Here is a 26,082-nt window from a genome sequence, read left to right on the forward strand (position 1 = left end):
GTGGTTCCTTGATGAACCTTGTTGCTGTCCTTTCACAGTTCTCCTCACTTATGTTGCATGCTAGTGATTTGTGTACAGCAGGCGATCCTGGTCTCCAGGATTTACTTTAATTGTTCTTTTGTCAACCTATCATAGTTTTTTTGCACTGTCATAATGTTCTTGAGGTTGTGATGTGGCGGCTCAATATGTTGTGTGTGGTAAACCATGATCATGTTCAGTCCAACATCATAAATAAAAATAGATGATGAGTTGGGTTCAAGTTCCAGAGATGAGATCAATTGTGCTGCCTTATCTCCTGATCGTATTTGCTGCTCAGACAGAAGTTTTTTGTTCATTGCTGAGTGGTCTTTGTGCGTCGTTCGCTGGATGCAGGCTGAGGCGAAAGTTCAGTTTTTTCGAGAAACACAGACAGGCGAAAGTTCAGTCTGAACTGAACTGGAGAATCCGAATCTATGTGCAAACTTGTACAGCGCATCTGACCGAAGTTGGCTAAATCATACACTAGCTTTCAGTGTGCGGTGTATGATTCTCCAGTGGGCACAGAGCATGGTGCCGTGACAAAGGCTATGATCTTAACTTCTTTTAAACATAGATGCTGGGATCAGGCTGATCAGAGTTTATGAGGAACAGTGGGTTCAGAGTTTAGCTTAAAAGATACTCCGTATAATACCCCCAAAAAAAACTCAGTATAGGATACCTGACAAGTTGTCAGATAATATGTAGTTTATCTTAGATCCAATCAATTCAGAACATTCACAAGCAAAGAAACAACTGGATGAGAAAATAAGTTGGAACCATGTATCACTCGCACAGGAATCACATTATATTGCATAGCTAGTCTATTAATTCTCACCGCTCGATGCAAATTCTACCAGGTTGGTGCTCCTATTGGTGCCTTTTCTAGGTGAAAACGTTTATACATATTTCGTGCAACATATATTTGAATGGTTGCTAGTCGGTATACAATGTTTACATTTGTCTACTTAGTTTGTCCATGCGACTTTCCAGAACAAATACATGTAATATAACATAATAGTACTTGTATAATTCCAACATTTGACGGTTTGATGAAGAGATGCAAAAGTTAGTCATCAAATCATAATGTAACATGATGAAGTTCATCATATATACATTGGCTAATTAATTCAATGATTTTTTTTCAAACGATCGAAAGGCCGGACGACTACCAACAATCACCAGATAACAGCCATCTATGTGCTGCCGAAACGAATTTGAGGAGGAAAAAACAGTTCCAAAAGCCCCACAAAGTGCATTTTTACGAATTACAGAATGTTTAGAAAGGGACTATCGCAACTGGATCAGCAGGATCCAGCAACATACAAGCCCCAAAAGATACGTAACCAGCACCGGCCCTGTCAAGCATGCATTTAAGCCTCATTTCCATCTTGTCCACAGGTTCTCGGCTGTTCATCAAACTAATTGGTTAGGAGTAGAAGATGCATCCCACAAAATTCAATGAAGTTTTACATATATAATTACATCTATCTACATACAAAAACATCTCTCATAACTCCAAATTTTCCCAAATATTGGCCTTATCAGCCAATAATTATATGCCCATGTTCATGGAAAAAAAGGATTACAAACAATAAGTTGAATCGGAATCATCAGGTGCCTGTTATGTCAATCAATCCTGTGGAATGTTATATAGAAGTTTGGTTCAGGTGGACATTACGAACTTGGTACTGAGATGGTCCCAAACTTTATTTCAGTTTTAATAAAGTACGTAGCTTATTTCATGTCAAGATAAAGATAACTAAAAAGTCAGTGTATATGGGCGTTTTCTTAGAAAGTAGAAGACTAGAGCAAGTCGAATTGCATATTTCAGAAGAAACTGTTATGTCATACAATGCAACATGGATGCACGAGAACAGTGCATCACACAATACAAAATGGGATGACATAAACTTTCAACAAACTTCAAGCTATTCCACACTTTATCAAGAGTGTTAAATCCCTCAAAACCTTTTATGTTTCTTCTGAGCATAGGTTACTAATACTTCCTGAGGTCTCAACTTCTGTATCCACAGAGACCAAGCCATGGAATCCAGCAAGGGTTGCACTAACAATAACAGCACGCCAAATTCTCAAGTTTCAGCAAGCGACTGAGAGATTACAGACCAGCAAAGTTGAAGGTAGCACCAATGTGATCATCTCCAGGCCAACGAGTAGACATGAGCTCCTCATACTGCAACATGAGAGACAATAACCTTTGGAGGAGCGTCGAACTGGTCGCGCAGATCATATCTTCCACTGAGGTTCTGAATAAAAGTCGCCTCCATTTGTAAGTATGCAGAGGGTCTACAGCACGAGGCTTCGCCGAAGGATGCTTCTTTCGTGTATGCTTGCAGAGTTGTCTGTATGAACCGATGTATGAGCAGCTGTCTTGCATGCAGCTCCTCCTGTTTCGGTTCAGCTGCTCCCGGGCAGGCTCAACAAGTGTATATCCCTTAACCTCACCACGGCAAAGCGGGCATTTGAGCTCTACTGAGCCTGGATCATCACAGCTTCCTGGGCTTCTGCATGACTCCATTAGCTGCTCAAGACAATTTGAGTGAAGGAAGTCGGTTCCACATACATATGGACGGCAGCCTTTGTCATGAGATGAACAGAGTAGGAGCACAGCATCATGTGGGCATTCAATGCAAACTGGGCAGATCGCATCTTTCCACGCACATTTCTCAGTTGCTGCTAATGTTGGCACCTGGCTAGCAACTCTCTTGAAACTACAATGGCTGGAGGGCCTCAAATGACGTGCTGACCTGAGCTCACGAGATGAATATTTCATGTTCCTTGAATTTTTTGCCATCTCGAAGACTGCAAGAAAGCAATATAAACGTGCTCAGTATATTTAGGTCTTGCACAATCTAATACAAGAAAATCCACTTTGTCCAGTGCACAAATAAAAATCAAAGGAACCAGCTGACTGTAGGATCTCTTGAAAGGGTATTTTTAAAGACCACTTTTGCTTCATTCTTATAAAGAAAAGGAGCTAGACATTGATGTAAAAAAAGAGGAACTAGAGTCCGGTTGCTGGTTGATATATGAAAGGGAAACACAAGATGCCGTGAAGAAATTAAATGGCTGATGCCACCCACTTTTGCTGTTATACCCTGATATTTTTCTTACACATTGTGATTCAAGCTAATTCACCTTATCACACATGTTTTGCGTTCATTCTCAAGTTAACAAGAATCTCGAACTGTTACAAGAAATCCAGCAGCATATATATGTTGATGACAATTAAGGGAGCAAGTTGCTGCTAAAACTTGAATCATTTGCTTTAGTCAGAACAAGTTCAACTGGACATTGTAAGCTAACGATAAGATTTACCAGAGAATTAAACAGAGTATCAGATGTACTTGGCCTCTTTGCAACAGATATAAATTTGCAACTGTGGTTACCACATAAAGATTGTAAAAGGGAAACTTTGATGCTCCTAGCAGTCCAAGAGAAAGATAACTAGTGTGACTGTTATTGCAGATGTGAAATTATAACCAGATCAAATATATAAGATAACGATGAATTCCCTCACACCTTCGCTCAGTTCAGCGTGCCTAAATGATGGATATATACGTGAATGCGCTGGAACTTGTAGGTACGCGGACAGAAAAGAGTAAACTCAAAATCATACAGTAAGGAAACAGTCTTAGAGATGCAAACGGGTCCTGCCAAAGTCCCACTTTTAGTTCATCCTGACATTTCTAGTTTAAATTTAGCCCTAAATTTTGAACTAGAAATGACAAGATGAACTAGAAGCGGGATCTTTGGGGGACCCCCAATAACATCTTAAACAAACTCTTCTAAAAGATGAAATTTACCAGAAAATCTACATGGCTACCAACATCAGGACTCAGGAACATAGTGTAAAAAAAAACCTACAAGCGTGTCTAAATGATGGATATATGCGTGAATGAGCTGGAACTTGTAGGTACGTGGACAGCAAAGAGTAAACTCAAAATTATGCAGTAAGGAAATAGGCTTAGAGATGCAAACGGGATCCCGCCAAAGTCCCAACTTTTAGTTCATCCAGACATTTGTAGTTTAAATTTAGCCCTAAATTTTGAACTAGAAATTACAAGATGAACTAGAAGCAGGATCTTTGCGGGATCCCACCTGACACCTCAAATAGACTCTTCTAAAAGAAGAAAATTACTAGTATGAAAATCTACATGGCTAACATCATCAGGAACATAGTGTAAAAAATCGCAAAACCCTGTAATTTACAATTTGTAGTAGATGGGAAGTTCAGGGTGTCAAATATAAGCATGCTGTTGGACATTGGGGGATAAAACAGCACCCTAAAATCTAAACCTGAGGAAACCTCAGGTAACGCATCTGCAAGAAACAGGACGCCCGTTTGAAAATAAACGAAAAGAAACACTAGATGCGACGGGTCCCTTGGTTCGGCCGAAGCAGATCGACTGGCGACGCCGACAAAGAGGGAGGCTAGGGTTTCATCTATAATCGGCAACAGGAAAAACTTTGGCGGTGATATGTAAAGGCGGATTCGAGCACAGCCGGGGAGATTCGAAAACTGACCGCCCGTTCCTCGATTCCTCGGGGCGGAGAGGAAAGGCTCCTCGGCGGGGGCGGAAGCGGCGGCGAGGGGGAGGAGGTGTGGCCTCCGGGGAGGAGGGTGGAGATGGAGCGTCTGGGAATTTGGTTGGGGCTACGGCGCGCGGTGGTGGCGCTTTTGAGCCGGTCGGCTCGGCTGCGAGCGATGTGGTGGTTAGGGCCTTGGTGGTGGTGCTAGTAGTGGCTTTGACCTCTGGAGCGACGTGGGAGACGAGACGGGCTTGGCAGAACCTCCCACGGCCTAGTAACGTGGTATCATGGGCCATTGAGATCACGTACCGGGCAGCCCGATCCAGTGGGCAGCTGTGATAGGCCGGCAGATCAATGAAACAACATAAAGCCCTATTTATCAGCCCGCTGCCGGGTGTATTAACACCCGCAAGAGTGCATCGGGTGCCGGCCCAAGTGTCTGGTATTCTGGTTTTAGGATTTTTTTAGTTCGGTTTTTCGTTTTTTTGCTCTTCCCTCATTCTATCTTTTATTAATTGAAATTCTGAATATTTTTTAATTTGAACATTTTCACATTTAAAATTTTCACACTTTTGAATATTTTTCAAATTTAAACCTTTTGAAAAGCTGAACAATTGTTCAATTTGAACATTTTTCAGCTTTAAACAATTTTTAAATTTGAATATTTTTAAATTTATACATTTTTGTAATCCAAACTTTTTTCAGATACGAATTTTTTTCAAAATCTGAAAAGTTTCAAATCTAGAGCTTTTTCAAAAAGTAAAATTAATATGAAAAAACTGGAAAATAACCATTCATGGGCGTTGGGCCGGCCCCAAAGGAGCGAGCGAGGGGGAGGATTTTTGGGGTGTCTTCTCGGTGCTTTTTTATTAGACAATCTATTTACAGAAATTACACATATGGTCACCACACGAGACATAGATCCCTTGCAAGAAGTAACATTACAATTCTAACCTTCCTCTGCCGCCACCATGGTAGTGTTTAAAAAGAGGCAAACAACCTTCTGATACGTGCATTTTGCATCATCATTATTGCTACATATAGGGTTAGTTTTCATTGTTATTTGCCTTCATACATTGTTATTTATGCATTTTTAGATGATTTCCGGGACTTTCCTACAAAGTCTCATTCTTTGGTATTTAATTCCTAGGAGGCATAAACCTCCCTTTTCGTATTTTATTTGTTTCAGAACTTTCTGGATCGCAAAAATTTAAGGGAAAAATATCTGATCAGTTTTTCACTCGAAGAAAAGCCGTGAGCGGAAGAATTACGCGAGAGGGGCCACGAGGTGCGAGCGGCATGATACGTCGCAAATGTATCTATAATTTTTGATGCTCCATGGTTGTTTTACACCGATTCCAATATGTTTTGTTTACACTTCGTGGCATTTTTATGCATTTTCCGGAACTAACATATTGATAAGATGCCAGAGTGCAAGTTTCCTGTTTTCTGCTGTTTTGTATTTCAGAAAAGGTGTACATGAAATATTCTCGAAATTGGACGAAACAAAAGCCAAAGTTGCTATTTGACCGAAACGAAAACGGAGTCCAGAGGAGAGACGAAGGGGGGCCAGGAGCCGGCCAGACCAACCCTAGGCGCGACCTGGCCTTGGCCCGCGCCTAGGGGTATTGTGGGGCCACCTGGCACCCACCGACCTCGCCCTTCCGTCTATAATTTGCCTCTGACGAAAATTCTAAACAATCCATCCTCCATCCACGAAAAGTTCCGTCACCACCACCATCGTCCAGACAAGTTTCGGGGGTCAGAAGTTCCTGTTTCGGCACCCTGCCGAAACGGGGATTGACCCTCGGAGCCATCTCCATCGACTCCACTTCGACTCCATGATGGTTTGTGAGTAGTCCCCCCTGGGACTACGGGTTCTCGGCTGTAGCTAGGTCCAATTCATATGTATGCCAGCAGTTGGTACGGATAAATTTCTTTGTCCTTAATGATTTTCGCCAGGTTTTGGAATTTAAGCCTCCAGACTCATAAGGTATCTTATAATATTTTATTGACTAAATTAATGGTTATTTTTCTCTAAGTGGGTATTATACCTAATAAACGTGTATATGGAGGAAGTAGTACTCGTGCATGCCGAGACTGTAACAGCTTTGCAGTACACTTGTGTTGCGTGGTTCCGTTTCTGTACGGCATTCACTCCTTCCATTGATGTGTAGTCATAACTTGCATGGTACTGCTCAACAGGGAAGACCATATACCTGACTCGAGACTTAAAATTGGTTTGAGGGTCATGTCAGTCACAGCGGCGACATGGTTTTATTTTGGTGTCAGGATTGTACTATAGATAGCTGGTAGGTACTTGTACCCAACTCACTGAGATTAATAGTTTTTGCTAGTGAATTCTTTGGGATCCCTTTCCGAGTCTTTTACTCATCTGTGGAAAACAAGAAGAGTTCACGTTTTGCTGGCCCGGCCTTGTTAATTGATTAAACATATTCTCTCCAATTTAAATTAAAGTCACGACACTTATAAATCAGAGGGAGTACATTACTTGAAGAAATTTCTACTGTTTGAAAAACAAAGCCATACCATACGGTTACCTCTAGGCTCTAGTAGCATGAGAGGAAGGAAACAGTAGTAACCGCTTGCATCAGGTTGCACGATCGAGCTGGTGATAGCTGGGTAGATGCATGGTGTTGATGGGTGAGAAACAAACAAGACCCATACGGGAGTTAACTCGCCTTGAATGGCTTGTCATGGGGAGTGGGGATCTTCTGCGTTTGCCCGAGGAATCAGCTTTTTTCCAGTGGCTCTCCACTCTCGTCCACGGCAGCGGCCTCAATCACAGCGGCATCATGAACCCATAATTGCTGCCAACCTGGGGCACAGCCTTCCGACGATTGGGATCCTTCCACGTTGTCCAGTTATCGCCGGGTGTTTTAGTCAGCCGTCCCGCTCCATGCGCTCGCAGGACGCAAATTTAAACCAGCCCATGGTATCTCAGCCAAACAGCTTGCTGAAAACTACGCCTAGGTACTCATCTGGACTGAAATTATCTGAATTTTCCATGAAGTTTTCTACAAGAAAACTCTCCGTTTAGAGATTATGTTTTTTTTTTTCATGGAGGCTAGAATGCCCTTTTTCTACTATTAGAGATTATATGGGAGGATAAGTGGTTAGGAAATACCACTCTTCGGAAACAATATCTATTTTTGTACAATATCTTTCGTCACAAGAGTGTCACTATCTTCATAGTTTTGGAGATATCTCCACCAAATATGACGTTCATGCAAAGTTAAGTTGGGCCGATGACTGTGGCATGGAACGCTCATATTGGGCGCTTAGCATTTGTTCAATTATCGCAAGGGTATGATGAATTTCAGTGGATGAACGAGTGATATGTACATTAGAATGTCAAAACTTTGGTGGATTCCATGTTCATAGCACTCGTTCGTTAAGAAGTGTCAGTTGATAATAACATAAAAAAAATCTAGAAAATAGTTGCACCGATAAAAATAAAAGAATTTGTGTGGTATCTTCATAAAGATGTAATCATTAGCAAGCATAACCTGGCAAGATGCAATTGGCATGGAAATTTATGGTGCAGATTTTTCGACAATGACAAGACAACTTAGCACTTATTTTTTGTAATGAACATTCACACTCGTTCTACATGGTCAATCATCCATGTGGCTTCTAATTTGTACCAGCCATGTAGCATTGCACATACTTGGAACAAGATGAACATTCAAATAACATTATTCCAACGGTGGCAATTCAAGTATATCAAAGATTTTTCTAGGCATAACAGAAATACTTGCACCAATATCACATAAAACATTGCAATCAAAGCTATCTATTTTCATCTTAATGATGGAATCCCAGCCATCTTCTAACTTTTTAGAAATAGAGGCTTCACGTTTTAATTTCTCCTCTATAATTTGCATAAGAGCATTTATAATGTGCTTTGCAAAAGCCATATTTATAGCACTAGCATTAGAACTTCTAACAAACTTTTGTAAGAACTTAATTTCTTCAGAGATATTGCAATCATCAAAATCAAACTCATTATTATCAAAAGTAAGACGACTCTTGTCTCCCGTACTACAAAAAATTTCAGCACACTTATCAGAAACAGTTTCAGTGGTTCTAGGCAATTTTGTAGAAGGAGTGGAGACTTTTTTCCTACACCATTTATTTTACCATTAATAGTAGGAGTGTGGCTAGCATTTGATACTTCATTACTACTGGTGGTGGTGATGGTATAAATTTTAGTCAAATTATTCATTCTAGCAATTTCATCTTTCCTTTCCCACCTAGCATGCAATTCCGCCAACATCCTAACATTTTCATCAATTCTAACTTGAATGACAAAGTTTTACTTTCTTTAGCATCATGAGGCAACACGTTTAATTTAAAAATATCAACATCATGAGCAAGGCTTCAACTTTAGAAGCAAGAATATCAATTTTGCCAAGCTTTTCCTCAACAGTTTTATTAAAAGCGGTTTGTTTACTAATAAAATCCTTAAGCATGACTTCAAAATCAGAGGGTGCACTTTTATTATTGCTGTAGGAATTACCATAAGAATTGCCACAAGCATTACCATTACTAGAAGGATACCCCACGCGTTGCAGCGGGAATCTTCTAAGAAATTATATTATCTAAATGAAATGGTATAATACATATGTAATATGAATTGTCTATAGAAGTATGCAATATTCAATTGGTCAAAATAGTTGAGATGCTAAATTTAATTCACATTTTTTTTATATTTGATGGCTATAAATTAGCTACGTGGACATTTTAATCAAAAAATGGCGACACAGATACCTTGCATGCAAGGATACATCAATAATGAATGTTAGTGGAGATAACATGAATATTTGATTGGCTAATGAAATAGATGATGTGGATGGCTTGCATGTAGAGATATACTAACATTAATTGCAGTTAGTGGGGTTTTGCTTTATAAGAAGTATAGATCTGATTACGTTAAATAGATCACACGTATACAGGCCCTGCACGTATATAATTCTCATTAGAATGATAGTGTTTGCTTATATTTGGTCGTTTTGGCTATCTAGAAATTATCTGATTTTTAACGTACGATTTCTTATTGCTTGAGAGTCTTATACCAGTTTACCCATTTGCTATGTTCATGATTATCTCTTAAGCTTACGGCGAACAAACACATGTTTATGAAGGTCTGTTCATGGTTAGAGTGGGCGACGAGGGATATTTTAACCACACATGGATAGCAAGGTAGTCTACGCGCCATAGGCATTTTCTAAGATTTTTCCAAATACTTGTAGTAAAAAAATTGTATTTTGATTTTGTTGTGCGGTGGTGCACATCCTAGCTATGAACAGGTCATGTGTAAGCTCCTAGGAATTGTATCAGCGTGATAAGCTTATTATTTTAATAAGAGTGAATTCCATTTTTTTACCCCCTAAGATCAATTTTGTGCCACTTGTTACCCAATTTAACAAAAAATCCTCAAAACTACCCCATTTAACGTACTTCCTTCCATTTTCTACCTTTTTCTATATTTTGTCCTATTCGGTTCCAATCTCAGGCCAAATCATGGCATGTCATAGTTAGATTTTTTTAGCTGAGCCGAGATGGTTTAGTTCAGGTGTGATCAACCGGACCTGATCGCAGATGTTAGCCGAAGCCTGGAACCAACTCACCGTTCCTACGGGTCGAGCCAGACCACTCCTTTGCCATTTCCCCTCTCCCTATGCTAGGGATTCGGCCGCAGCGGCCGGTGCTGAATCGGATGCCCCATTCCTTTGTTTGGGAGATAAGCACACGAAGCCGAAGGAGCCTAGCTACGGAGAGGTTGTAGGACGAGAATTTGGACAGGGTGGGCAAGGACTTCGTGCGGAGGCGGAGCACCGGTGGGGGCGACCCGTTGGTACGAGCAATGACTGCATCCTATATGACAGCTGTGTCACGGGTGCTAAGGTAACATGCTCCAGCGTTGTTTCATGGGGAAGCAGAGCACCAGCGGTGGTGTACTAGCATCCCATCTCTGAATGTGTTGTTTGTTGTACCTGTTGGTCATAGCTCTGGAGCAACTAAGGATCAAGAGATCGAGTTGTTATTTGGGCTTTCTACTACTAGCTATGGCCTTGTGCTCTGCTGGTTGCAATCGTAGTTTTTCTAGTGAAGCCACGAAAATGTGCCTAGCATAGCTTTTGAATGTAAAAAAATCCTACAGGCTCTATATCTGGTTTCTGAATATCTCCGAATGCTAATTATTAAGGAACAAGGTCACTCTGAAATCTGAATCATATCTCAGTCCATTTAGCATACCAACAAGTAACAAATATAGAAAAGGGTAAAAATGGAAGGAAGTATGGGTAGTTTTGAGAAATTTTTGTTAAATTGGGTAAAAAGTGGCACAAAATCGATCTTAGGGGGTAAAAAGTGGAAATCACTCTTTTAATAAATATCCCTTTATCGAAAAAATATCAAAAAGAGGAAAATATTGTTCAAACTACAACGGTGGACCAGGGCAATCAGCATTAAGAATTACATCCCATGCATTGGTAATCATACTGCTAATATGTCATCTAAATCAGTTGAATAAACTCTGAACTACTATCTCTAAGTTCATGTGTGCATCCAGAGACCGGAGAATATCGTGCCTCTAGTGCCATAGTGAGCACCACATACCGATCCAGGAAGTTGGAAATCTGTGTTTTTAGAGACTAGATAGAATATCATATGTAGACCCAAAGACCAATAGGGTTTAGGGGTTGAGGTGTTAGAAATAAAGAATATATTCTACTTAACAAATGTTTATTTAAATTCCTAAATGTGGAGGGTGTATCTCAGGAGTTCTTACATAATAAGTACCTCCACAATAAAATAATGTTACAAGTGACTATAAAACCTACTCGCTCTGAATTCTGGAATCGTTTAATGGGAGTCAAGGAGGAGTTCTTTATTAGTTATTTTGAAATAGGAGACATACAAAAAACTCGGTTTTGTAAAGAGACTTGACTTGGGGGATCACAAGCCGCCCAAAATTACCCATCTCTTTATGATATTGTGTGACGAAAAAAGTTTGTGTTGATGATGTAATTTTGATAGTGCCTTTAAATATTGAATTTATCGAGAGCTTTAACCCATAACTAGTAGACATCTTGGTTGCATTTGGTCAAACAACTTATGATGATTGATTTTAAAAATGACGAAGATAAATCTGTGTGGAAAATGTCTACATTGGGCTTGTTTTTCATAAAATCTATGTATACGGATATGATGAACGACCACGAGCTTTTTTTTCCAGGAAATATATCTGGAAACTATAAAGGTACCATTGAAGAATAAGATCTTTATGTGGTTCTTCTTAACAAAGTTATTCATACTATAGATAACCTAACGAAGCGAAATTGGCATGGTTGAAGCAAATGTCTCTTTTGCGATTTTTAGGAGTCTAACAACCATATTTTTTCCTTGGCCGTTTGCTAGTTCTACCTGGAGAGTTATTTATTTTACTTTCGGCATTCCTCTACCGTCAAACAAAACAATTTATTTTTTAACAATACTGGAACCCCTCATTTTTTACATGTTATTTGCATGGCTTCCTATTAAATTCACAGCTGGTCATATCTTTTTCCAGAGGCGCAGTGAAGGCATGTGAATTCTAGATGCAACCTTCTAGAGACAATTTTGCATGAGCTATCTACGTCTAGTGTAGCTCGCGCTTTCTACAAAATCACATGATGGAAGGCATTTAGTGTTTCTATTTTCCACTGGTTAATCTTTAGGAGCATTTTGTGTGACCCTTGAGATGTAAAAATGTGACTTACGAGATTCTACAATAAAAAAGGTGATTTTAATTAATTGATTGGGAGGCCCTAGGATTATGATCCCTCATTTCGATTTTTTTCAAAGTTTTTTGGGACAAGAAAACTCTCTGGTTAGAGATTATGGTCGTCACATAAGGAACATCCCTGTCTCTACATCTGATGCTGGACACAGCTATGTTTAGTGTTAGTATTACTAATTCTATCAAGAAGCAAATAAGGCTCAAATTAGAGCGGTGGTACAAAGCAATCGCGATTAAGAATTACAACTTAGGTACGCATAACCATATTGTTGATACGTCATCCAGTTAACCAAAACCTGATTTACCATCTCCAAGTGCATGCTTTTGTGAAGTGTATAAGTGGATTGCACTAGCCCTTTACATCAGTTCAGACTTTTGGTTACATTAGCTAGTGCATGAAGTTTAACATGGTATTAGAGCCCAGGGTATCGAGTTCGAGTTTTGACTTTCACAATTTATCCTAAAATTGTTGCTACCCCCTCTTTGTCTGTGTATATGCTCATTCATATGTTTGTTTTTCTTCTACTATTCACGTGTTGACTTTCTCTTCACCCATCACACGTGAGAGGGGGTGTTGTGAAGTGTATATGTGGATTGTACCTAGTCTTTTAGTTTGGACTTCTACTTGCGTTCGCTAGAACATGAAGATTGACACATTGATACGTCCAAAGCGTATCTACTTTCCCGAACACTTTTGCTATTATTTTTCCTCTAATTTGCGTGTTTTGAATACAACTAACACGGACTAACGTTGTTTTCAGCAGAATTGCTCTAGTACCTCGTTTTTGTGCAGAAATCCAACTTTCAGGAAAATTCCTGGAAAATATCGCAAAGTCCCTATTTTACCCGAAGACTCACGGAGTCAGAAAACGAGACGGAGAAGAGCCACAAGGGCCCACACCAGGTCTAGGCGCGGGCCAGCCCTGGCCGTGCCTAGGGGTGGTGAGGCCGCCTGGAGCACCCCTCGGCCTCTCCTCCTGACTATATTAAATCCCCTGACCTAAAAACAGAGGGGGGTTCGACATTTTTTCAGAAAGAGTTCCGCTACATCGCTGCCACCAGAAACCCCAATCCGGAAACCAGAAACTCCGTCCTGGCACCCTGCCGGGATGGGGAATTGGAGGAATCATCGCCATCTTCATCACCAACGCCTATCCATCAAGCATCCATGATTACCACATCCATGTGTGAGTAATTCCCCCGCTGTAGGCTGTAGGAGATGGTAGGGATTGGATGAGATCATTCATGTAATAGCTATAAGATTGTTAGGGGCATAGTGACTAGTAGAGAGTGGATTTAGTGACCGCGTGTATACGTGAGCACGCATCCATTACCGTTGGATTTGCTTTACGATGCCCGCCTCACAAACGGAGCCAAACGGCGTCAGATCTATTTTTTCTGGGGCTGCTGTCCACTTTTCTGACCACGCGGGGCAAACAAACTACTCCAACCCAAAAGCACCCATCAACTGCAGTGTCTTTTTCCTGAACCTTCCCGCGTGCAGCTGTGCTAGTGCTGTACTGGTGTGGATCATCTCTTCAGGGCTGCACCTCATCTCAGCTACCCTGGCCGATATACTCCGTACTAGCTAATTAGTACATGTGCTAGTCTCTAGCGCTAATAATTTTTTTGTGCGGCCGGAAAGGGGCAAGGATTGCAGCAGGAGAGCTTTGACCTTGCCCGTACGGCACCCTCAACATCCATCGTTGCTCCGCCGCCGACAGCCACACGAACCCCCTCGTGCAGTCAGGTCACCAGCCAGGCTAGCTGAGCCGCGCCGGCAACAGATATGCTCCACAGTATGCAGCGGCTAGGGGATCTCGAGTTCTCCATGTCCATAGAGATGAGACGAGTCCATGCTTATGTGGACTCAAGACGAAGCGTCAGCCTCGGGCTATCGCTGCCGCCGCTGTCGAGGCTTGTCACAGCCGAGCGGAGGCGAGCACGCCGTAGGTTCAAGCAGGGGTGCTTTCGCTGCGGGGCATGGGCCATGGGCCGTGGGGAGCTACCTGCTAACCGTGAAGTTCTCGCTGGCGGCCATCGAGAGCACCCCGCTTCCCCGTCCGATACATGATGGCGACCAAAGCTCCCTTGGCCGACCCGACCGCGAGTCGCGCGTGCGGTGATGGGCTTCCGGCGACCGCACGGAGGACTTCCACACCCAGCCCCCGCACCTCTCCCCTGCATCGAAGGGACGCGATGGCCACCTGGGTGAAGAAACGGCCGCACCACCGATTCCATTAGGATTTCTGCGGGGTGTTCGGGGAACAGGCGGAGGGCACGACAGGAGGACCCCCGACCTTGGCTGCCCCTCGAGCTCCTGTCGACGGCGATGTAGTGGAGGCCGGGGCAGGGCCCGGAGATGTAGGGGAGGTGGAGCAGGTCAGAGGATAAGGTTGTGCTTCAACCTTTTTTTAAGGAGATCAGCTGTTGTGTTATCACTTCACGGACGAGCCACGCCGTTAGACACGTGTCGATCATTGGATGCGTGCTCACGTATACACCCGGTCACCAGGCTTCTTTTGGTGACTAGTATCCGTTGTTAGTATTTTTGACATTGTTGCAACTTGTTATCCTTAATGCTTGTCACTTTGGGCCCGAGTGCCATGATCTCAGATTTGAACATGTTATTGATTCATGAGGATAATTATTGTTTTTTATCACACCTGCAAGTTGTATACACATATCATTGTCCGGAAGCCGAGGCCCCAAAATGTCAGAAATTGGGATAACCGGAGGGGATGGCTATGAAGTGAGGATCACGTGTGTTCACGGAGTGTTAATGCTTTGCTCCGGTACCCTATTAGAAGGAGTACCTTAATTACCAGTAGATTCCTTTGAGGTCCCGCTGCAAACGAGCTGGTAGGACAAAAGGTGTCGTGCAAGTTTCTCCCTGCGAGCACGTACGACTAAATATGAACACACGCCTATGGTTACTTTATACCTAGATGCGTTTATCATTGCTACCTGCAAATACCCATGTCTTGCTTATTATATGAATTATCTTATCCATGCAGCGCCCGTTTATCCATCCCTATGTCTACAGTATTTTAATCATGCTGTCTACTACAATCATCGCTACTGCTGTTTTTATTTCATTACTGTTGTTATTTCACTACTGCTACTGCTGTAAAACTATTACTACTGATAAACTGTTGCGAGCAAGTCTATTTTCAGGTGCAGCTGAATTAACAACTCATCAGTTAAACTTTATAAATATTCTTTGGCTCCCCTTGTTTTAAATCAATAAATTTGGGTTTTACTTCCCTCGAAGACTGTTGCGATCTCCTGTACTTGTGCGTCATCACACATGCATCTAGAGACCAGAGAATATCATGCCTCTAGTGCTAAAGTGAGAAACACATATAGACTCAATGTGTAGTTGAAAGAATAACCTGTAAGAAATTGTAAATCTTTATTTTTAAAGATAACATCGTTACAATAATTTCATATAGCCCAACATAAAGTACTTTATCCCACAGGTGTCAATGTTATAAGTTGTTTCCTAATCTCCGAAAGCCGATTCCCTAGATTATTTCAGAAGCTAGTTGGTGTAGGTAAGTTAAAATATACACAAAAATTATCCATATGACCCATGTGCAAAAGGACACGTGAAAAAAGGATGTTAAATTGTCTCCTTCTAGTGGCAATAGCAACATTTCTTGCTACCATTACGATTGCAATTAGCTAGATTATCTTTGATTAATATTACTGCTCAACATGTACCAAGTAAAGATCTTTATATTTAATGGTACCTCAGGTTTCTAAATAATTTTCCTGCAAAAATTAAGGTCTCAATTTACTAGGTTATCATACATAGATTTGAGCGAAAAATAAAGCATTAAGATTCCATAGGAAAATGAATTATTCATGTGAAAGGTTTACATTCATAGTCGTTGTACCAAGTGCAACCACGACATTCAAATGTCTCAGGTGAGACTCCGTTTGAATCGTACATTAAAATGCACATGAGCAAGTGCATTTTCTACCAATGTGCTCGAACAATGGATTATCACCCATTCTCTAGAAACATTTGATGGAACCATTTCTAACAACGAATGCACATATATAGAAGAAGTCCTCCTTTACCCTCATAATACCTTTCTGATAAAGGTGAATCGGAGGTTTTAGATTGCACTTAAATATGGTTTTGGAATTGAGATATTTATTGTGAAGCAGCTCTTGCCACCGGCCATCTTCGTTAAAAATCTTAAAACATTCATTTGATGAGTAAACATTTGTTCTTAAACTTTTAAATTCCTAAGCCATAACCTCCCTTACTTTTCTTTTTGTATGCATATAATACTCCATTGCGTCAACTTATATTTTATTTATATACATCACATTGCTAGAATTTTTTGGATCTATCCTACTCCATTGTCCTATCTACACACCCCTTTAGGTATTTCAAAAATGGACAACAAAAAGCTAAGAAGACTAGTGACAACATCATTAATAAGACAAGTCCTTGACCATAGGACAAGAGCTTTCCCTTCCAACCGCTAAGATTTAACTTAAAAAAATCCACCACCTTCCACTCTTTATTCGAGTTTCCCACAGTGACTGAGGATTTGAGAGAGCGAATTGAGAGTGCATCTAATGCCCTCCTGGTGGGTTTCGGATGATTGACACAAGATGTTTAAGGGACTAACACTTTTATCTAGTATACCTAGGTACATAGTCCTAGCAAGTGACTTAACCGCCATAACTTGATGCATCACATAGACGCATACTACAAAGAACATATATGCACATGAGTGACATGAGTCAAGACAAGATGTGCAATCAGGAACTAAAGCAAAGCTTAACCGCCATACAAAGCATATCATTGCAAGTCAAGCAAGGCACGACATATAAGATCTTGAGTTAAAAAGCATGCCCCTCAAAGTCTCAATCAGGACAAGTTTATATAGTGATAGAAGTTTCTAGAAAAAATACTACCCATGAGAAATAATGTATGAAATAAAATTCATATGATCAATGGGACTTCTAAGTATCGAATTCCTTAGTGTGACATGATTACTTCTTAAGTTTACTCTACACCAAGAGTTATATAATAGTGAATACCATGTTTTACGTACTATCATAAACTAGTGACAAGATTTACCCTATTTAATAACTTTCCAGGATTCTAATAGGACTGATAGGCTGCTGCCTAGACGACGTGACAAGCGAATTGGATGCCAAATAGGAAGCATAGCTAGTTGAGGGTACCCATCCTACCCGCACAACCGGACCCGCAACCAGTCCCGACTAGTTGCGGAAACCTGGCGATCACCGCTAGTGATCAGCCAAATACTCCTTCGTGATGATATTTGCTATTTTCCCTTTGTTCGCCTCTTGCCCACTACTCTTGGCTTTATAGGAACAAGCAGGCATGCTTGGCTTGACCAAACCACGGAAGCGGGTCAAATCAAGTCGGGAAGCAAGTCGAGCGAGCAAGCGGGCCAGGTCGTGTGAGTAGGGAAAATATGCACACCTGGTTTACGCTTCCCGTTGGTATCCTACACCAGCCATGCCGACCTGAAAAGTGGACCTAGCCGGCGAGAATGAGGAGATTTTTTCTTAAAGAGTAAAACCCAAGACCGTGTACTAACAATTCTGGAGTAATATGTGATGGTGTCACAAAATTTACAAACATGAATTAAAATGTCGAATTCACTCTATTAAATACAATAGCTTTTTTTTTCGAAATGGGGAGTTTAACCCCGGCTTCTGCATCATGATGATGCACACGGTCTTTTATTAAAAAATTGTAATATTAGCTAGCGTAGAAAGACAGCAAGGTTGACTCTAGAGGTTTCGTTCTTTGTACAGTTTGACTTCTAATGAACAACTTCTATTTTCTTTTCTCCTACACGTGAGTAAATCATCTTAGGTGGAAAGGAAGCAAGTCAACCTATTCTTTAACTGTATTGTAAGTTGACTACTCTTATATTAACTCCAGACCAATTTTCTAGGCCCTTGATTAACTCTGGGATGTGTATGTGGATCTAGGTTGGCCGAATGGTTCACGATTTTGACAAAGTAAAAGTCGTGTTCGGAGTCAAACTTAGACGGCATTTCCCAACCAAAAACGAGAAAATGCTGAAGTAAAACCTGAAAAACTGCTCCAACTGAAGTAATACTACGGGTATAGAGGTAGCGCTCTATGCTGCCGCTAGCTCCTGAAAATGTCTTCACCCCCACACTTGCACACAGACGCTGTAGGCTGTACCACGAGCAATGAAGTCCGTTTGCAGTGGCTATCAGTGCACAGCTCGTGTATGTCCAATGGCTGGCCTCTCAATAAATGGCAATTCAGTGACCCATCATCCACAGCCAGTTAGCCATGGCCCCTTCCCTCACTCCTTCCCTCCCTCTCCTCTTCAAAACCCCCGGTCCTAGCTCCCACTCTTCATCTCTTCATTAGTAGCCAGTTCTTATGTTCTCTCCTTCGCCTATATCTTGCCATCTTCTTCTTCTAGCTTTCTTGCCTTGCCTCCCTCCACGGTGAAGTAGCTACATCTTTTTGCCGAGTCTCTTTGGACTGCAAGCTATAGTAGTTTGGAGTTTGGACTGCATGTCCAGCCGGTTGAAGTTAGGTTAAGGGGGTTGTTGTCTGGTTCAAGGTCTCCACATACATCATACACATGCATGGATGCATAATATGCTTCCATCTTGTGTACATATGGAGTGTATGATTTGGTGATCTCGGACCAGGCTTCAATCCCTTCAACCAACATCTGCACACAGTACGCGCACCTCATGCATGCATATGACAATTCCTGCGGGCAAGGTTTGATTTCTGGAGTAAGTATATGCCATCTACTAGAGAGTGAATATATGAGCTATTCAGCTGCTCCTCCTATTCATCTGACCACAACATGTGCAGATTTATTTTTTGCATAAAGTTTCTATTGATTAACAGACTGCATCTTGCTTATGGAAAAGCATGTATTTGTAGATGCAATAGATTTTCATTTCTGTAAGTATAGGTCGTCAAGAATGATGCAATGACCAGGCATGCAGTATACTAGGCTAGCCGCATATGTTCATGCATGTGAGAAACGATGTAGAAGAGCTAGCAGCAAAGACGATGAACTCTGTGGACGTGTGGTGTGAAGTCTACATCTCACCGGTTCTGAACCAATCGACTTTTGTACTACCAGTTCCATCTTTCATGCACCTAGCCATGTATGTTCACACCAGTAATACATTGGCACATTTTTTCGATAAAGAATACAATTGCACATGACTCCATCCCTCTTGCATTTGTGCATTGGCATCAAATAATCTTAACCATGAATGTTTAGATCACTAGGACAAGAAAATTACACCCCTAGCTATCCAGCAAGCACATGCACGTTACATGGCAGCAGTGAAAATGCTCTTTCATAAAAATTACTCCATAATAATACATGCAAATTATCTTACAAGAAGCTATAGGGAGTCCACTGATTAGGGACAGGAACTGACCAAGCATTTAAGCAAGAATGGCTCGGCACTCATGTATGACAAAGGAATGGCTGGCCAGGCTCATTACTTGGCTCACGTGGCTGTTGTGAAAGACAGAGATGCCATGCACCGTACTGCTACACATGCTGCATCTGAACGGCGTGCGATCGATCGATCCCATTCACTGCCTGTTCTCTCTGGGAGTTTTGTTCCATCCATCTGCAAATCACAGAACTACGTAGTACATGCTGGTGCATGCTGGTGGTCTTCGATCTGCATTAACTTCCATATGTCTCAAAGCTACAAGTTTTGAACCGCTTCTGGTGACGGTTTATGGAAGCAGATTTGCCACCAGTGTTTTACCATTATATTTTGCCTTTTACGATTATAGATGGACATATACAATCAAATGCTACACTTACTATTGAATTATGTATACCAAAACAATTGAACGTATAATAAAAATTCCTTTTTTTAGAAATACCGAATATGAAATACACGCATACATACATGCATGCACACCGCCACACAGACACCGGCCCTATGCTTAGGACAAAGTGTCAGGCATCAAATTTGTCGAAGTGGTCGAAGGAGGAAAAAAAAACCCTAAACCCTGCTGAAAGAATAGTCCTCTTACTCCTAATGAGATATGTATATGGCATCAAACCTATATATGGTTGGTCCTTGGTGGGTCAGGGTAGAAGTAGAATCACCCAACTAATCACTGAACCGAGGCTTGGTTCTTCTCTGGATCCAACTTTCAGTGCAAATAGTTCAAGACATGTTCATACATAGTATAAGATTGAGTGATTCGATTTGCATACGCTTTTTTTTAGCATATATTGATCTTGCATATGCTGTATATCATAGCTAGTTGAGTACTCCCTCCGATTCAAAATACTTGTCGTGATTTTAGTTTAAACCTGAACTAAAACAACGACAAGTAATTTGGACTGGATGGAGTACTGTCTTTGATGGTGAGATGCTATAGCAGCACTAGCGTCCATCATTCATGGAGAGGGACTTGATTTTCATACGTTTTTAGCATATACAAATCTTGTGTGTAGCATAACTACTTGAGTACGGTCTTTGATGGTGAGATACTGTATACTCCACTTGCAGAGCTAGCGTCCATCATTCGTGTCGCTAATGAAAATTAATTGATGTATACAGTATATAGCTTGGAACAAGCGATGACAGTTCATGCATGACACCGACAAGCACATGCGTTGACATCGATCGTTTAAAACTTGTCAAGGCAAAAAACTGGTACCCCCAATCAAGCAGAATCATCAGACTAACATGCAAACAGATATGGTATCATTGCTCCATTTAATTCCACCCTGTATATGTACTTCTAGCTAGCATCTAGTATACTCCACACAAAATAATCTTTCTGCAGCGCCGGCTATATAAGTTTTGCCGTAATTCAGATATTGCGCCTAGAACTTTGGCACGGTTGCCAGCATGCATGGACGAGCTAGTTAAATGATGCTCTTGTTCAAAAACAAGTTAAAAGATGCTTTCCGAAAGTGAAGCTGCAGGGTGAAGACAAACACGTACAGTACATGGCTCTCCTCCTCGTCCCTGCTGCTGCTGGGAACCTATCTAGATAGTGTGCACTGTGCATTGTGCACACCCGCCCACTGTCCGACTGTCGTCGACACTGCTCGTATGCACGCATGCATGTGTGCCGCATCATGACGACGACGATGATGATGGCCATCGTTTCCTGAAGATGGCCACATTTGCCCATGGCACACAAAAGAGACGCAGCGCCGATCATGTGAACGGATTGTTCAATAGTTCAATGGCGGAGAACTGGCGATCCGGCCATGTGCTTGCATTGCATGCTATCTGCGAGCTCCATCCATCGCCTGGGGTTGAGGATTCAAAAAGTTCACGGCTGGTGCTGCCCCGTCTTCTCTGCATCAAAGAGTCAAGTATGCTGTTGAGGGCCATGTGGTAACTGTCAAAAAGAAACTTTGTCACTAAACCTGCTGCTTTCCCGTAGCAGCTAGGACCAACTGCTAGAGTGCTAGCTAAAACGACTACATTGTCTGCATTAATAAAATCGCAGAAAGTAGAATGAACAGGGTATTGAAAGGAAGCTGGGGAAATAATATGATGGGGTCAGCCTCTCTAGCATGGTGTCATCTTTAGTGATAAAACAATGATTAGTGCAAAATTAGTAAAAGATTTTCAGAATCCTTTGATGTCATCTGACACCGTTGCCCTGCATGCAGCTCCGTCCTTCAGGAAAGGGTAATGTAGACCGACGCCAATGACTATACCAAACATTTGCCAAGTAGGTTTTACATCTGAGATCGGATAACCCTGCAAATACAACTCCAAATTCATGAGGGATACTCTCTACAAAATCGTACCGAAACATCTAATAGGAAATCATTTAAACTTGGAGAATGACAGGAGAGCACTATGATCAAAAGACTTGAGGAACCAAAGATGACGCCCAGGATGCGGAACTCCTATAAATCTATGTTTCGGGAAAGATAAATCCCAGTCTTGCAAGCCAAAACGGGGCGCTCCTGTTTAGCGCCCCTTTGCATCAAATAAGACGCTTGACACTTCAAGCTTTTCTTCATGGGGCACGCCAAATGTGGCCCTTTTAAACAAGTATAAAGTTTATTCTTTGTTTTCCATATTTTTATAAATAAAGAATTGTATATTTACCTTTTCTAATTGATAGATTAATTTGAAATACAAAAATGTTTACATATGAAATAAAAAGGAGAGTTCACGTATACCAAAATATATTTTCCCATACATGTAAACAAATTCTATGTATTTAAGAAAATGTTCATATATTTTTGAAAATATGTTCATTGTATGAAAATAAAATACTCATATAGTTCACAACAAATGTATATAAGTATGTATAATGGAACACATATTTACTAACCTACCAAAATTAAAAGATAACTATTTAATTTAAATTGTCATGAATAGAAAAAACATTGTTCATATATCTTAAAAATGATGTCCATGTACATGATACAAAATGTTCATACATATACGGAAAACATGTTTGTTTATCTATACCTAATAATAAAGTACGAAGCGTTTCCGTGGTTTGGTCCGTCATAATGCGTTTTCGTCCAACATGTTTTACGTTTTCGTCCGTTTTGGTTCTCGTTCCGCGCGTTCCTCTAACAGATCTGAGTCTGATCCGAACTTAAACAGTTCAAAAGAAACCGGGTGTCCAACATATGCCCTACTCTCGTCCGTCCTCGACTGGGCTGCCCCGGCTCTTGCGGTGCCACAACTCCTTCGCGGGTCGTGCGTCTTTAGGAATCCAACACCTAGAGGGAGGTATTGTGGAATAGGTTGCAGTTCAAACCAAACTCGATTCCTATATACTAAATCAAATCAATGTCCTCCCCACGGAAATTTGACTATATATAAAGAGGAGAACAATCCTCCGCACGGCAGAAACGACGAGAACGATTCTCATCGCTTCGCCACCGATCCCAGCGCGCCCTAGAGTGGGGTCAGCTTATAGGATGTCTCCGTCGTCGACCAGGTCAAACTAGAGCTGCATGCAGTCGTCGATTTCCTCAAGAATCCCGACAAACACACCACGCTCGGGCAAAAATTCTACTCGTCGGTTCGCCTGGGACCAGGAAGACGTTGCTCGCCCGCGTCTTTGCGCCGAGTGCCTTGCAGGGTGTGCGTCTCTGCACCTCACGTCAATAGCCCGGTGGCGGGTCATAGCAGCGGCGGTGGGGTGAATCAACAGATCAGTTCCGGACGGGGCGCCAAGGGAGGGAGGAGCCGACGCAGTGAAGAAATCGACCAGATGCTCCTGATCTCGCTCGTGCATGGCAGCAAAGGCATCAGCGCAACAACTAATTAGATTCTCCAATCAGCCTGGTTGAACATTGTTTCTGAAGGTTTGGACACAATGAAAAATCTAGCAGAGCGTGTCCGGAACAGAATCGTTGGAAGTCTTCTGATATCACAAACTGTACATGTGTAAGTACGACATCGTCATGAATTTAAAGACGGGATGTTGTCCGGCCAGGTTACTGATATTTTCAGATTGTTTAATTTATTACTTAATGGCAGTTAAGTTAAGGAAACCAAATGAAGACAGATTTTAGCATGCTGACCTACGCTGAATAGGAGCAGGCAATGGACAGATTTCCAGCATTGCAGAGCTAAGAGTAGCACATCACATATACACACGTGGACATGTAGATTACTAGATTATCAAATCATGGGCCATGCTCATGATTAGTTATTATTTGTCCTAATCTAGCTTTGTTTAGTTCATGCTTTATATTTGTTTTGATTTGCTTATAAGCTTTACGTTGTTTTTTAATCTTTACTGCTTTTTTTCATCGGTTATCTGTGCATACCACTCATGAGTTTATAAGCGGATACACCAACTATTAGATAGGCAGGTGATTTCTTTTCCTTCTTTTTACCTTGACATCCACGACTTTTAGATAATGATCCAAATCACTTGCCTACAAACCTTTTAAGCAAAACAAAATAAATACTGTATCTAGAAAAAGTTGAGCAACTTTTTTTGAATGGAAGAGTACAATTTAAGGTATTACAAGGCGGCGAAGCCAAGAGCTCACATGTCATCTTAGGATTAATCATGTTCGGCATGAATAAGAGAAACCGTAACAACCTTCGTATATTATCTCATAGAGGAGAAGTGTCATCACAGATGATGGGTTGGAGCATTTTCGTCTTCGTTTGTTGGTTCGCTTCAGCCACATTGCCGCTTTCCATGGAGCTTCCTGCAATCCTGCCTTGCTGCTATTGCTACCGGAAGCGCAAGGCGAGGGGTCTCGCGGGCGAGGAGCTTTCCGTCTAGGCGAGCTGTCCGAGTGAGGGGTTCACCGAGGCGTCGGTGCGTCGGTCAGGAAGCAGGGCACGGGATTGCGGCAAGATGTGATGCAGTGAGCAGGGGCCGGGGATGGCGGCTACATGTGTTGATCTTGCTCCTATTTGGTTGCACACGTGCTGCAGTTCCCCTGATCCACACACCACTTTCAGGGACTACAACAGAAGACTTTGCGCTTCTTGTACAACACCGTCAGTTAAAAACAGGTTACTTTTCTCTCCTCATTGTTCTCATGCAAGTCTAAGAGGTGACATATAATTAGAGCCATAGAGGTATACACAGTCGTGAGGACAATCAAGATTTTTTGTTCTTTTGTTCTTAACAGAAGTGTAATAAGAGTAGCTCATCTTAGTTATTAGCCTTTATTATTCTCAGGGTTGTTAGTGCAATTAATATTTTTTGTGGCGAGATGATATTTTGTAAAATGTACAAATAGAGGATTTCTCTTTTTTTTACAAAGATTAAGTGTCATAGAGGCATACTCTTAGTACACTTCTATTAAATTTTCATTGGCCATTGCTCATTTTATCTTGACAACCAAAAATTATGTTTGCTTAAATATTATCGCTTGAAACATTGTGCTAATTTATTGTGTTAGTACATACCATAATAGATTGATTACTTTCTAGGATTAAAAATTTGTGTACCTATAGCACTAATGTATCAATGTTAACTTTCTTGATTTTAAATTATGTCCCAGCTAAAATTAGCAATTTTAATTAAACTCTCTGTTCCACATTTTGTGAATAGATATGCTTAAATCCACAACAAATAATATGGAACGGATAGAGTAGTTCCGTAGCAATGCACGAACAATTTTCCTAGTTTAAGAAAATGTTACTAAATTTGTAAAATAGAGGAGCTGGGGCCTGAGGCGGGTCCAGGCCCTGCGAGAGACGTGTGCGAGCCCAGCGATGTCAGGGGTGTCCCGATACTCCACGAACCCAAGAGCCAGCCCATTCATGTCCCACATCGAGGCCTGTTGAGGGGTATTTAGTCCCACATCGAGAGGCTAAGAAAGTTTGTGCTTGTTTATAAGACAGGGACATGACTAGTCATACGTGCTCTTAGCGTAGCACACAAATTGGTGGGACGGTGGCCGATTGTGCGGCACTGCACGATAAGCAACTAAACAAATGATCAAGCATAAAATCATTGTCACCTGATTACCTCAGCGTATGACATATACGCTTGGCTCTACTTTTTTCTAAATGTGAATGCTATTATTTAAACTTGTTCTTTTGTTGCGAGAAAATTGGAACACTTTTATCGACACACATGCCTATTTCTACACACAATTTCAAATGTTAGCATTGTTCTTCTCCTTAATTTCTATATTTTTACGCTTGTCTTCTTTTTCTCACACAATTTTGAAGGTGATATTCTT

At 41.3% G+C, this 26,082-nt stretch overlaps 1 protein-coding gene across 1 annotated transcript; it reads right to left on the bottom strand.

Moving 5' to 3' along the window:
- Positions 1-1,974: 1,974 nt before the first annotated feature.
- LOC124654973 lies at positions 1,975-4,719 on the bottom strand. Its single transcript, XM_047193945.1, has 2 exons — positions 4,564-4,719; positions 1,975-2,838 (listed from the first exon to the last, which is right to left on the bottom strand). Exon 2 carries the CDS (start codon positions 2,828-2,830, stop codon positions 2,135-2,137), a length of 696 nt encoding a protein of 231 aa, XP_047049901.1. The 5' UTR covers positions 2,831-2,838; positions 4,564-4,719; the 3' UTR covers positions 1,975-2,134.
- Between the last annotated feature and the right edge of the window lie 21,363 nt (positions 4,720-26,082).

Source organism: Lolium rigidum, chromosome 5, assembly GCF_022539505.1.
Source record: "Lolium rigidum isolate FL_2022 chromosome 5, APGP_CSIRO_Lrig_0.1, whole genome shotgun sequence".
Classification (NCBI taxonomy): Eukaryota; Viridiplantae; Streptophyta; class Magnoliopsida; order Poales; family Poaceae; genus Lolium; species Lolium rigidum.

Coding starts and splice junctions, on each gene's coding strand:
- LOC124654973 (XM_047193945.1), bottom strand. CDS start 2,830: ATGGCAAAAAATTCAAGGAACATGAAATATTCATCTCGTGAGCTCAGG.